Source organism: Cucurbita moschata, unplaced genomic scaffold, assembly GCF_002738365.1.
Source record: "Cucurbita moschata cultivar Rifu unplaced genomic scaffold, Cmos_1.0 Cmo_Scf00043, whole genome shotgun sequence".
NCBI lineage: Eukaryota > Viridiplantae > Streptophyta > Magnoliopsida > Cucurbitales > Cucurbitaceae > Cucurbita > Cucurbita moschata.
Genome location: NW_019268559.1, coordinates 1,318,010 through 1,330,450, shown reverse-complemented (window position 1 = coordinate 1,330,450; position 12,441 = coordinate 1,318,010). Strand labels below are relative to the sequence as shown.

The following is a 12,441-nucleotide window of genomic DNA, read 5'->3' as shown; positions in this document are numbered from 1 at the left end:
ATATATATATATATATATATATATATATATATATATATATATATATATATATATATATTTCTGGTTAGGAATAGTTCATTAATTCCTTTTCTGGTTGGGACTATTAGTTAAAATTTTTGGTCTTCTCTTTGTGTTCTCAATCAAAAAGAATTTAGACTTCTCTATGTTTCTCATTAAAAAAATGTTTGTCTTCTCTTGGATGGTGTGAATCCTTCTTCCCTACTTTTACAGATTAGTTTAAATGACCTTATAATAAACTGGGCCTTATCTGTAACCCCAATTTGTGGCTTCCCCCCGGGTCTATTTTATTTACAAGAAAAAAGAGGGTCTTGCTCCTAATTCTTTTAAACAACTTCCAACTTATGAATGCCCCTTCGTTCACTCGTTGTTTGTTTGAAGATGGCCTTTTAACATACCATTTATCCCGAGTTTATGCCTTTTCATGTTGGGCTATAAAAAGCAGGTAAAATGAGTACTGATAAAACCTTATTATTTTGCCTCTTGATCTAGTTTGATGAGCAGAAGGACCAAGTTTCTATAGAACAGATATTGCGTGTTGTTTTCCTGGATCCAGAACGTCCTAATGCAGTAAGTTGATTCATCAATAATCAGAATTTCACTATTCCTCCAAATAGAATCAAGAAGTATGAGAAATGATTTTAAATTAGTGATTTGAAATATTTAAAATCATTCTACTCTTCTTTTTTCTTGTTTAGAATGAGAGAGATTTTGGAAAGAATATTTTAAATCTGAACTTATAAACCAAAAATTGAATTATCGTAAGGTTAAAACTTAGTAATTTAGTTTGAAATCCTGTGAATTAGACGCCTAACGTGCAACCCCTCCTCTTGTAATTCTCTTTAAGGCCTTAGAAAAATTGAAGCGACAATTAGCCGAAGCCGATGCTGCACTTGAGGCACGCAAGAAACCACCAGAAGAAGCAGGCCCAAAAATCATCGGAGAAGGGCTCGTGATAGACGAATGGGTGAGTTGTGTTCTTTTATTTATCCTTCTCATGCGAATCTTCTAAAACTCTTGAGTCTAATGAATCGCACTCTTCATGTACTTCCATTTTGTGTTTTTTTTCTTCCAGAAAGAACGGAGGGAAAGATATCTGGCAAAGCAGCAAGTTGAAGGGGTAGACTCTGTATAGGTTTGGTTTCAGTTTTCCGGCAATGGTCTGTAATTTGAAAGGAATTTCGAAATGAACTGTAACTCGAGTATCAATTCTACCCTTAAAAAGGTTGTGTAATCTTTTTCTTCGTATATTGCCGAAATTGTTGTTTAGGTGAACATATTTTTATTTTCACTGAAAGAAAACCCCCTGAGGAGAAGTCTTGTGTAATTTGAGACACCCGATGGGATTACACTTTTATATGTAGATATAGATAAATATCCTTCATTGATTTCTCTCTGGCTGATAAAATGGCCACAGAGGAATGTAATGCAATGTATCAAAGTAATCCATTTCATTTCATATGGCCCTATCTTTAGTTCTGGAAGAGGACAGATTAGTGATGGAATTAGCATCGGTTCCCAAGTCCACAAGTCCCAATGCTAGTAGATACTGTCTGTTTCTGTCAGTAACGTATCGCTGTCAACTTTACAATTTTTAAACGCGTCTAGTATCAAAGCCAGACACCGGACGGTATCCGAGCGAGGGTGCTAGGCATCTAAAGAGGTGGATTGTGTGATTTTACATCAGTTGGAGAGCAGAACGAAACATTCTTTATAAAGGTGTAGAAATCTCTCATTAATATTACTCGTTTTAAAAATATAAGGCTGATAGTGATACGTAATGGGTCAAAACGTCTAAAATCTGCTATCAATTTTCATAAGATAATGACTTGGTTTATAACTATCTTCCGAATGACTTAGTTCAGTGGCTGATTTTGACTCTTTCGTTATAGGATCTTCCTAATTATAGTGTCGCTAACCTAAGAGCATATAGTCCGAAGTATATTCTTCTAAAGTCATTGGAAAAATAATCATTTAGGCTGCTCATCCGGGCTGCAAACCTCATAGTTTTCAGGTGTCTTGTACCATCCGCCTACACAATGGCCGGCCTCAACTTGCCTGAAACTTAGATGGCAACGTTTCCCTAATGTGCATTTGCAGCTATAAAGCTTGAGATTTTCTATCAAATCCAACACCCACAACAAAGCTTTCTACTTAACCAAAAAGAGAGTAAGCCAAGTGAAGTAAATTATGGCCAAGGCTACTTCAATTGCCTTCAACCTTACCCTCTTGTTTGCTCTGTCTCTTCTCATTTTCTCAACCTTTGTGGAAAGTCGAGCTCCCTTTCGTACGTTCTTCATTTTAACCCTAGTATTATTGAATTACTATCGCTTCATCAACATTTATTGACTATTTCTAACACAAATTTTATAGTGTGATATCTTGTTCAGACAAAGGTATCCGTGCATGTTTAGATTAACTTTTCAAATGATTTTAGATGCTATTGATTAGGAACGCTAACAAAATAGATTAGTGTTTAATCAATTATTATTACAACGCAGGTGGATCTGTTGGGGCAGAGGCAGCCTTACAATGCAACCAAGTGCATGGAGTTGAAAGCGGAGACACTTGTTTTGATCTTGCAAACACATTCAAGTTGAGCACTCAACGTTTCAATTTTATCAACCCAAATCTCAACTGCTCCAATCTCTTTATTGGTCAATGGGTTTGTGTCAATGGTTTTCTCCTTTAATCTCAATCTAATCCCTCCTTGATCGCAATAAAAAGAGTTTATTTGGAATAATTTCTTCGTCCCTTAAGAAAAGTCTAGATCTTTTACAATCGAGCTTATCCAAAAGTATGTATTTAATATTCATGACGTTGTTCGTATGACAATGTTTTCGTTATCCATTCAAACAAAATAAAGTTAATATCTGGTGTAAAAGAAGGTGATAGGTTCAAATCTATCAATAAATTCAGCTCCCTTTCATAATAAAAATGAGAATATATCTACATTTCTAACGATAATCATTGCATAAAATTTTATATAACTCGGATTTCAAATGAGATAGAATATGATTCTCGAGATCTTTTCTACGTAAAAAAAAATGAAAGTTATCGTTTATATTGTTCATAGAAACACCGTGAAGAAGTTAATGAGCATCTTCTTCCTTTTTGGTTGGTTGGGGAAAAGGGGTTTAAAAATTTAGAAGGCTTCTTTTTTCTGCATATCTTTTCCCTTACACTAATTAAAGCTGAGATTGTGGGGATTTTCTTTACATCCTCCTTTATTTAATATTCCCGTGCCTATATTTAATATTAATTTTCATAATTTTTAATGCATCCAATACAATTTAATTAAAAAATTTAAAATATTAATTTTAATGTCGGTCGTTGTTAATTTTTGTAAAGTAAGCAATTTGAAATGAATAACGTGTATAAAACGTGTTTCGTAAGAGAATATTAATTGGAAAGTATGATAATGTAGAACGGGGCAATGACATGGTGTTGATGTGTATTAAATTTTATCTTTAGAGACTATTGTGACCGTTCTCTTTATACATTAGAATAAATGTATAGTATATGTTACAAACAAGTCATAATTTTTACCATTTTCATGTATTTTGGAATCAAAATGATGAAACGTTTGAATATTTAGGAATAAATAATAGTTTTTACATGACATGAGTACCACAAACCTATAAGTTTAAGGAGAATTTTTGTAACTGCCCGAGTCCAATATTTTCTGCTTCGATTTGTTATAAATAATCATCAGATAGAGAGATTTTTACACCATTACAAGAAATGTTTTGTCCGCGTGCATCGATTTCAAAATTTAACCATTAATCATTTCTCTATTTACTCTTGTTGTATGAATACTCTCTGTATTAGTATAAGGTGTTTTGAGGGAACGGCACAAATTGGACAATATCATATTATTGTGGAGAGTCGTACTCATCTAATATGGTATCGAAACGAATGAAACTTTGTTTTTAATGTTGGTAGAATAGAAGGTATTGATACAATGAGACACATAAGCTATTACTATTACACCTTTCCCGACACAAAAATTATAACAAATTAAACACACTGTTCTATTAATTAATTCACTTCCTATCCGTCTGTCCGCCTTTCCCCATCTCCAATGCTCCAATATGATACTCACTATCCGTCACAAATCGAGACCAATACCAATGCGTCTTCCAAACCTTCCCCATTTCTTCGATCGGAATGCCCTTCGTTTCCGGCAAGAAGAAGTAGATGAACACCGTCATGATACACACGAAGAACGCGAAGAAAATGAACAGCCCGAACTTCAGGTGGCAGAGCATCATCAAGAACACCTGCGCCACTGCAAACGTGAAGATCATGTTCACCGACACATTCATACTCTGAGCAGCCGATCGAATTTCCAGTGGGAAGATTTCACTTGGAACAAGCCAACCCAAAGGCCCCCACGACCAAGCAAATCCTGCCACATAAATGCATATGAACAGTACCACCACTATCGCATACCACTGCGGCAGATCCTCTGCAATTCCACTCACTCCGAACTTCGCCGCAATTGCCGCCGTCACAACAGCCTATGAATCAAACAGAACAAAACCCATATAAGAAAACCTCAAAATAATCAAAATTTCCAATTGGGTATTCGTTAAAATCTCTATTACCTGACATATCAACATTTGAATTCCGCCCTCGAGGAACAGGAACCTCCTCCCCCATTTATCCACGCCGTAAATTGAAACGATTGTGGCGGCTACGTTAACAGAGCCAGTGATTACAGCGGACATTAAGGACGCATTTGTTTTGAATCCAATGGTGTTGAACAAGACAGGAGCGTAGAACATGATGACATTGATGCCGGTGAGCTGCTGGAAAAACGGAATTAGAATAGCCATTGTGAGATGGGGTCTGTATTTCCTCTGCAGCAAATTGGTCCATGGGTGTTCGACCGTTTTCGAGGCTTGACTGGCTGCAACCAAATCTTGAAATTCCTCTTCCACGTCCTCCACCCCGCGGACTCTTTGAAGCTTCTTTTTGGCTTCCTCGTGTTGGCCTCTTTCGATCATTGAATTTGGAGTGTCGGGGAGAACCAGTGAGCCAATTGTGATTATCAGGGCTGGGACCATGGCCCCACCCAAGCTCAACCGCCATCCCCAACCACCCTTGATCTTTGCGAAGAAGTAATTTAGAACATTAGCTATGAGGATGCCGACCGTGATGGATAATTGAAAGCCTATGTTCAAAGCACCTCTGAATCTGTACGGAGCCATTTCGGAAAGGTAGAGTGGCACCGACTGTAATTACACAACCACAAAAGTGCATTTTATTAATTGCTAATTAAGGGCAACACAATAAATTAAAGTATAATTAATGAGATTTAATGAAGCAACAAAAAACAGATTTTTTTTTTTTTTTCTTTTTCATATTATGGTCATATTCCGAATCATAAAAGGACATATTTGTCATTTTTTTAGCAGTTGTCAGATCCAAGTTCCTTCGAAGCCAAAGCCAGCCAAGCAAACCGGATAACACAAATTTTAATAATCCCCAAAATACCCAAAAAGTAAAAAATTCGTTACTGTACCTGGTTGGTAAATCCAATACCAAAACCGAGTAAAACCCGACCAAGAATCAGCATCCAAACGGCTTTAGCAAAGCCATTAATGATGGCACCGCTGCAGAACAACACGCCGCCGAAAAGCATCGACAATCTCCGACCAAACTTACGTGTCACCGTGGACGCCACTATTGATGCAAGCAGTGCCGCCAAGTACAAGGACGAGGTGAACATCGTTAAAGTTGGACTGTCGTATTTACAGTACTGGTTTTTGGTGGCCATAAGATTCTTTTTCCGGTACACTTTCGGAAAAAACTCCTCCAAAAAAGAGTCCATCGACGTCACACCACCTATAACAACAATCCCAAAATTAAAAACCCATCTTCAAAAAACAATTTTTTTTCAATTTAAACAAAAAAAATACCTGAAATTCCAATATCGTATCCAAAAATCAAGCCACCCATTGCAGCAACAATGCATGTTACCATTACAAAGGGAGTAAGATTTCCCGGGTACTCCTTTTTCCCGTCCCCGAGAAGCATTCCACCAACCGCAGGCATTTTCACAAACAAATTAGATCAAACGACGTAAAACAACAAGAACAAGAACAAGACCACGACTCAATGAAAGAGTGGAAGCATACAGAGGAAGAGGCAGAAGATAGAGGTATAGAAGGGGAGGCCGTCGTATTTATAGTGAAAATTGCAACTTTTTTGGAAATGAAAAATAATTAAATCTTTTTGTTGAAGTATTCGCGGCCCTATCCACCGTTGATGGATGTGCTGGAACAGAACTGTGACACATCGGACGGCTTTACAATTTAATGCTTACAAGATAATCCGTCGGTGGCGGTGGACCCCAGTGACCATCCAACCTGGATTAATCACGAAACTACATAAGCGAATATTATCTGACTCAGCTAATTCATTATTTTATTTATTTTTCTCCTTTTCTGTGAGTTGCGTTATCAAAATTTGGATAACGTCGTATTTAAGATGCAACGACGTCGTAAACAAAAGTGAAAAAAAAAAAAAAAAAAAAAGTTAAAAAGCATGTGATGTTGATACGTGGTATGGAGTACGCGGTGATTCTGGTTGGAGATTAGGATTGCCATTCATGTAATTAAGACCAGAAACGGTGGGTAATTTGGGTATTTCCATGATCTTCATCTGCATTGACTCGGATAATAATGCCACCTCTGCTAAATTTACTTTTGATTTTTCAACCCAAAATAGATTATTTTAAATCAATTGATTTTTATCCAAAACGTCTTTTCAAAAAATATTTTAGTCAATAATAGAATATTTTATCTTAATTGATAAAAATATATATTTATTAACACTTAAGACATTCAGTAATTTCTAATTCTGCTTCTAAAATTAATTCTTTTAATGTCTTAAACGAAAAATAATAATAATAATTTAGGTTGAAAATAGATTCCAATAAAAGTTCTCGACAGTAACTAAATAAATTATATTCTTTTCCAAAAGTAAGATTAATTCTTAAACGAGAATTTTCATATCTGGCTCCATACGACGGATTTCCACGTAGAAGAATAACGCGATAATAAGAGCCTTATCCATTAAAAATGGGAGAATAAAAGTTACTTAAATACAAAGGAAAGTGGAAGGCTCGTTAAAGTAAAGAGAGTTTCTCCTTCCACACCTAATGTAAAACAAAACTTTATGTTTTGTGAGTTCATTTTCATCGTAGCAACAATTGACACGTCGATAAAATTAATATTTATAGAGAATAAATTAAAAAAAAAATTAAAGGCATTAAACTATAAATTTGGCACTATAATTTGAAAATTAGAATTTAGTAAAACTATATATATGAGGCGTTAAAAAAAATAATTATTAGATTTTGAATTATATTTATTTAATCTAATAATTCACAAAAATGAATTTTTAATCAATTTGTTGAATTCATTTTGGGAATAAATTAAGCTAAAATTCGTTATATACATATATATATATATATATATATATTATATAAAAGTAGGTTTTATTGAGTAGGAATTTATTAATGGAGACAATTATTATACTAAATTAATTTGGAATGGTACTATTTAACAAACTAATGAATGCTGCAAATTACTCATTGTTCTTTTTTGGTAAAGCTAATGAAATTTTGTCCTAATGCTTTTGAGTTATCCCATTTTTATCTTCCTTAAAATGATATGATTATTTATGTCTCATTCACTCAACTATGCTCGAATTAACGTATATTCATTATTGCAAAAAGAAATTGAGTTCACTCCCACGCACGGTTCCAAAAAGAAAGATGAATATGAATATTAATTTCAATGTGGTTGCGTTGGGTTGGGTTGAGTTGGGTTGGTTGAGGACATGCATGATGCGACACAGCCCCACCGACATTGGACGCCGTATAAAATAATTTTGGACTTGTGAACTAAAAACCATTCCAATTATTTGTAGTGGTTGGTTGGAAGGGATGGGATGAAGCCATTGAATTGAAACGATAAGCCTTGGGCGTTGCTCCATCTCTGGAAACTCTCAATTTCTGTTATGTTTCTTACGTTCATATCTTTGTCCTTTTCTTTTCTTTCTTCTCATTCAACAACATCCATCGATACAATCTTATCTACCTACAATACTCTCACGTGTAAACTACGGGTAGATCCACATGTAAATCAATACGACGCCCAAATTATAGTTTATAATAAATGAATGATTATCAAATGTATGAACGCTTTGAAGAAATGAAAGACTATATATGTAAAAAAAAAAAAAAAACGTAACTTTGGTCGTTATTCTCACTTGTTTGCTTTTATTGATTTAGTTTATCATTGTGAGTCTAGTTTGGAGCGAGCATGTGAGATTTTAGATTAGTTGGAGAAGAGAACAAAACATTACTTAATAAGAGTGTAGATATCTCTCCCTAACAGTCATGTTTTAAAATCGTGAAGCTAACGACAATACGTAACGAGCCGGAGCAAACAGGGTGTGGAAACTTCTCCCTAACATACGCTATTAGTTGAATCCAACAAATTAGAATAAAATGGTGGAAAATGAGAAATTCAATCATTACTCAGAAACCAGTTGGGATTTTGACACTTCCATGGGAACAGAACAGAACAGAACTACACTCTTTCAATCCATTTCAGTTCCTTCATGTTCCCATTTTTCTGGTTTCAACACTTCTTTTGGGTGTGCTTTGATAGAACTCATCTGCAGTTCAGCCTGGCCATGTCGGTGCTCGAGATCGACCTTTAAAGCTTTATTTTAAACCCGTCTCGAAACTTTTCTCTCTTTGTTTTCCATGACATGGATATGGTGCCCCAGCTATGACTACATTCACCTCTGCAATAAACAATGGAGCGCTTAATATCAGAAAAGCACAGTGAATGATCAAATTCAAATACTAAAAACACATATTTCCATTGCATTCCATAAGACTTACAAGTATTAGAGGGTGAGAACGAAAGACGGGGCGTCTCTTCTTCGACCTGCAACAGAGCGGTATACGTAAACACTTTCAGCCTCGCATTCATCACTCCCACCGGCCTTAATGACCTCAACGTTCAGCCTTGGCACCTGCTTTGCCAAAACTCGACAACCGTTCATCGTCACCTTGCAAGCTGACATCCATAGCGATCTCATGGATTCGTACCTCTCTAAACCAGAAAGCAAAGCTGCATTTCCAAATGGGCTGTCTCTGATCTCCAGTTTTCTCAGCTTTGGACAACCACTCATAACACACTGCATTCCCCAGTCACTGGTTCCAGCAAAAGCCACTGAGAGCGTTTCCAAATTTTTCGCATATTTCCCGATGTATTCAAATGTTGAGTCCGTTAGCAAGCCCGAAATAGCGAGTCTACGTAGCTTAGAGCAAGTTTTCACGACTGCACCAAATGCCTCATCCATTGGTTGCTTTGTAAGATAGTCTGGTTGACAAGGGTTCATAATGCAGAGACGAAAATGGGTGAAATCTGGGCAGTTCTGCACAATGGTGGCTACAGCCTCATTCGTCATCTGGCGACAAAAGTAGAGAACGTAATGGAGTTTACGGCAGCCATACGAGACAGCAAGAAACCCCGACTCGGTTACACCGTGAACCAAATTGTCAGCATAAGGATCGGCTGGAAATACACGGAGCTCCTCTAGCAACGGGCAACTTAGTCCAACAGCCTTCAGGCCCTTGTCTTCAACTGTGTCTAAAACCTGTTGAGGTTCAAGTATAAAAACCATTGTAAACAGTCATGGAAGGAAATATCTCTTCTCCTAGGTGCCTGCATTGCACAGTCCTTGCAATTTCATTGATACTTAACTAAAGAAAGGAAGGGGAGAATGAATCGTACCCAAAGGCGACGAAGAACGGGGCAGTGCGAAAGAAGTCCAGCAAGTTCACCACCGTGTAGCGTAGCATAGCTCAGATTCAAGAAAGTTAAATTCGCACAGGCAGGAAACAGAACTTGGAGATACAACACTGTCGACTCCAATAAACCAGACAGAGTATGCAGATTATTGCAATTTTTAAAGGCGTGTTCGAGATCATAGTACTGCCGAAGAGTGATCTCTTGCGAAAAAGAACCCGTGCCTAACTCCGTTAACTGAGGAGCATGTACAAGCAGCCTCTGCAACTGTTCCAAGTTTATGTTCCTATTAACCTTCAAAACCTTCAATGATTTGCACCTTTTTACTAGCTTCTCGAGCGCCTCGAAACTGACATCACTGTTCAAACTTGCAAAGTTGAGTACTTCCAGAGATTTCAAGGTATCTGGGAAGCAACTCAGCCAACTTCCACTTTTGTCATAGATATCATTCTCAAGTATGTCAAGGTCCGTCAAGTTCCTGTGGCCAAATTAAAGTTGGTTCGCGTTTTTTCATCAGAATGCAATAAAACACAAAAGAAACAAGATCGAAAAGACGAAAACAGACCGCCCATCCATGAAAGAAATGTTTTTGCTAAACATCATTTTCAAGAACACATATTGAAAGACGCATTCAATTGTTGACGGCCCAACTAGCAGATATTGCCCTCTTTGGGCTTTCTCTTTCGGGCTTCCCTTCAAAGCTTTTGAAACGCGTTTGCTAGGGAGAGGTTTCCACACCCTTATAAAGGGTGTTTCGTTCTCCTCTCCAACCGACGTGGGATCTCACAATTGTTTTCTACTGCTGATAATCTGTTGACATGGTCGTTTTGTACATCTATGTCAACATCTTTTAGAATTGATGATAATGAACTCCAAATGCCATTCAATAGCATTTATAAACAGCAGCCTGAGGAAAAAAGCCCCAGCCGCCCAGTTGAAGCTTCATTAAAGACTAAAGATTTAGGGAGCTGGCAGAATCAGAGCAGCCATGGGAGTAGGTTGAAGATCAATGACTAACCCTCCAATATTATGAGTAATTAATTAATTAATGATGAACATGATATTTGACAATAATGGAGACAAAGTTGCAAGGATGTGATATGGCAACAACGTTATTGGCAGAAAAAAGCAGGTGAGATGTCGCATCCAAGAAAAAAGGAAACAGATAATGAAAAAGTTAGTAAATTTCTCATCAAACTTCAATCAGGAGGGGAGCAATGAGGGAATTATACGCAGTACAATTGTGTATTTATTATGACTTCCATTTTCTGTAAATCAATAAAGTTCTCTACTTTTCCATATGATTCCGACATGATACTGTTCGAGTGGTGTCCATCACCAACCCCATATAAAGCTAATTGAAAGAAACCAAACCAAATCAAACCGAACATCGCTTTTAATATCAAAACCACAACAAAAACTGTAAAAGAAATCAATATTAGATCTCATCCTAATAATGAATCACAGTTTTTGAAAGAAAAAAAGAAAGAACAAACGACGTACTTGCAGTGAGTGGCAATGGCGGCGAGCCCATCGGTGCTGAAACCATCGCAGCTCATCAATGAAAGCGCTTTGAAATTTGGGAAGGAACGAGCCAAAAATTCCAAGCTCTCGTCAGTAACAGTCATCCTCTTGAGCCTCAACTCTTCAAGAATTGGGTATTTTGAAGCGAAGGAAACGAGCCATGAATGAACATCAGCACCCCAATTGGGAGGCACCAAATTGAAATCCGAGAATCTGGGTTTCCCTTTCAGCGTCACACTCCGAATGTTGGGGAACCGTCGGACTACAATTTCCGGCGAAACAGAGTAGCAATTTCCGATAAAAACATGGGTTCGCGACCATCGCTCCGCGTTGAACCAATCTTTACAAACCAGAGATACAGAGCTCCTATCTTTGTGGGACTTAACCAAACTCAAAACCCTTTCCAAAACCTCATCTGGGAAGATCGAACCAGCCCGTTTGGACTCGTCCAAGTCTCCCAATTCCTTCTTCCTCTTCGAACTCATTTTACACCCTCGAACCCTCACAACTAAAACCCCATAAGGAAATTCAAAGGGAACCCCCAGAAACCTCTTCAAAATCGAAAATGTAGTTAGTTCTTTAGAAAACAAGAAGAAACCCAGAAATCTCCATAGAACAAAACTTGAAGAGCTACAAAAAGGGGTAAAAAATTCAGAGATTTAGAAAGAGAGAGAGGAACGAGTTGACTCAGGGGAGGTGTGTTAAAGAAGAACAAAAAATAACAAAAATGGGATCTTTTGTAGCGATTGGGAAGTGGGAAGAGCCAAAGTGAGAAACCCAACTAATTGCGTATTATAGAAAAAGGAAGAAGCACACCACAACTATCCCCTCCCCTAATCTCCCTCCATTTCTTTCCCCACCTTCCTTCCTTTTGTTTCGCGCGTTCTTCTCACGTCCAATGGACTATTGACACGTCAGCTATTTCTCTTGCTTTTTTCTTTTTTTTTTTGTCTTAAAATTATTCACTTCTCATGGCTACCTCCTAATATCCCATTTAGTTTTAATAATTTTCATATAAATTAAAAAAAAAAAAAAAAAAAAAAAAAAAAAAAAAAAT

The 12,441-nt window shown here is 37.0% G+C and overlaps 3 protein-coding genes across 3 annotated transcripts in view; 1 reads left to right on the top strand and 2 right to left on the bottom strand.

Moving 5' to 3' along the window:
• The window catches only part of LOC111433734 (vesicle-associated protein 4-2-like), a 4,354-nt gene extending 2,882 nt beyond the window's left edge, over positions 1–1,472 (top strand). The window contains exons 5-7 of the mRNA XM_023070903.1: positions 511–588; positions 866–985; positions 1,094–1,472. Coding sequence (XP_022926671.1) covers positions 511–588; positions 866–985; positions 1,094–1,153 — 258 coding nt within the window. The 3' untranslated portion in view covers positions 1,154–1,472. The remainder of the gene's footprint in view (positions 1–510; positions 589–865; positions 986–1,093) is intronic.
• Positions 1,473–3,922: 2,450 nt separating this feature from the next.
• Positions 3,923–6,190, bottom strand: LOC111433733 (sugar carrier protein C-like). The gene is made up of 4 exons (XM_023070902.1): positions 5,946–6,190; positions 5,549–5,871; positions 4,629–5,258; positions 3,923–4,541 (listed from the first exon to the last, which is right to left on the bottom strand). The coding sequence occupies exons 1-4, from the start codon at positions 6,079–6,081 to the stop codon at positions 4,065–4,067; spliced, it is 1,566 nt and encodes a 521-aa protein (XP_022926670.1). The 5' UTR covers positions 6,082–6,190; the 3' UTR covers positions 3,923–4,064.
• Positions 6,191–8,543: 2,353 nt separating this feature from the next.
• On the bottom strand, positions 8,544–12,177 carry LOC111433791 (protein AUXIN SIGNALING F-BOX 2-like). Its single transcript, XM_023071002.1, has 4 exons — positions 11,364–12,177; positions 9,846–10,338; positions 8,948–9,708; positions 8,544–8,847 (listed from the first exon to the last, which is right to left on the bottom strand). The coding sequence occupies exons 1-3, from the start codon at positions 11,867–11,869 to the stop codon at positions 8,953–8,955; spliced, it is 1,755 nt and encodes a 584-aa protein (XP_022926770.1). The 5' UTR covers positions 11,870–12,177; the 3' UTR covers positions 8,544–8,847; positions 8,948–8,952.
• Between the last annotated feature and the right edge of the window lie 264 nt (positions 12,178–12,441).

Bases quoted from the DNA above. Each gene is read 5' to 3' on its own strand.
- LOC111433733 (XM_023070902.1), bottom strand. From the start codon at position 6,081: ATGCCTGCGGTTGGTGGAATGCTTCTCGGGGACGGGAAAAAGGAGTAC. The intron at 5,872-5,945 runs GTATTTTTTTTG...TTGTTGTTATAG, and splicing joins ATACGATATTGGAATTTCAG to GTGGTGTGACGTCGATGGAC. The intron at 5,259-5,548 runs GTACAGTAACGA...GTGTAATTACAG, and splicing joins GTATTGGATTTACCAACCAG to TCGGTGCCACTCTACCTTTC.
- LOC111433791 (XM_023071002.1), bottom strand. From the start codon at position 11,869: ATGAGTTCGAAGAGGAAGAAGGAATTGGGAGACTTGGACGAGTCCAAA. The intron at 10,339-11,363 runs GTACGTCGTTTG...ATTTGGCCACAG, and splicing joins GCCATTGCCACTCACTGCAA to GAACTTGACGGACCTTGACA. The intron at 9,709-9,845 runs GTACGATTCATT...GAACCTCAACAG, and splicing joins CCGTTCTTCGTCGCCTTTGG to GTTTTAGACACAGTTGAAGA.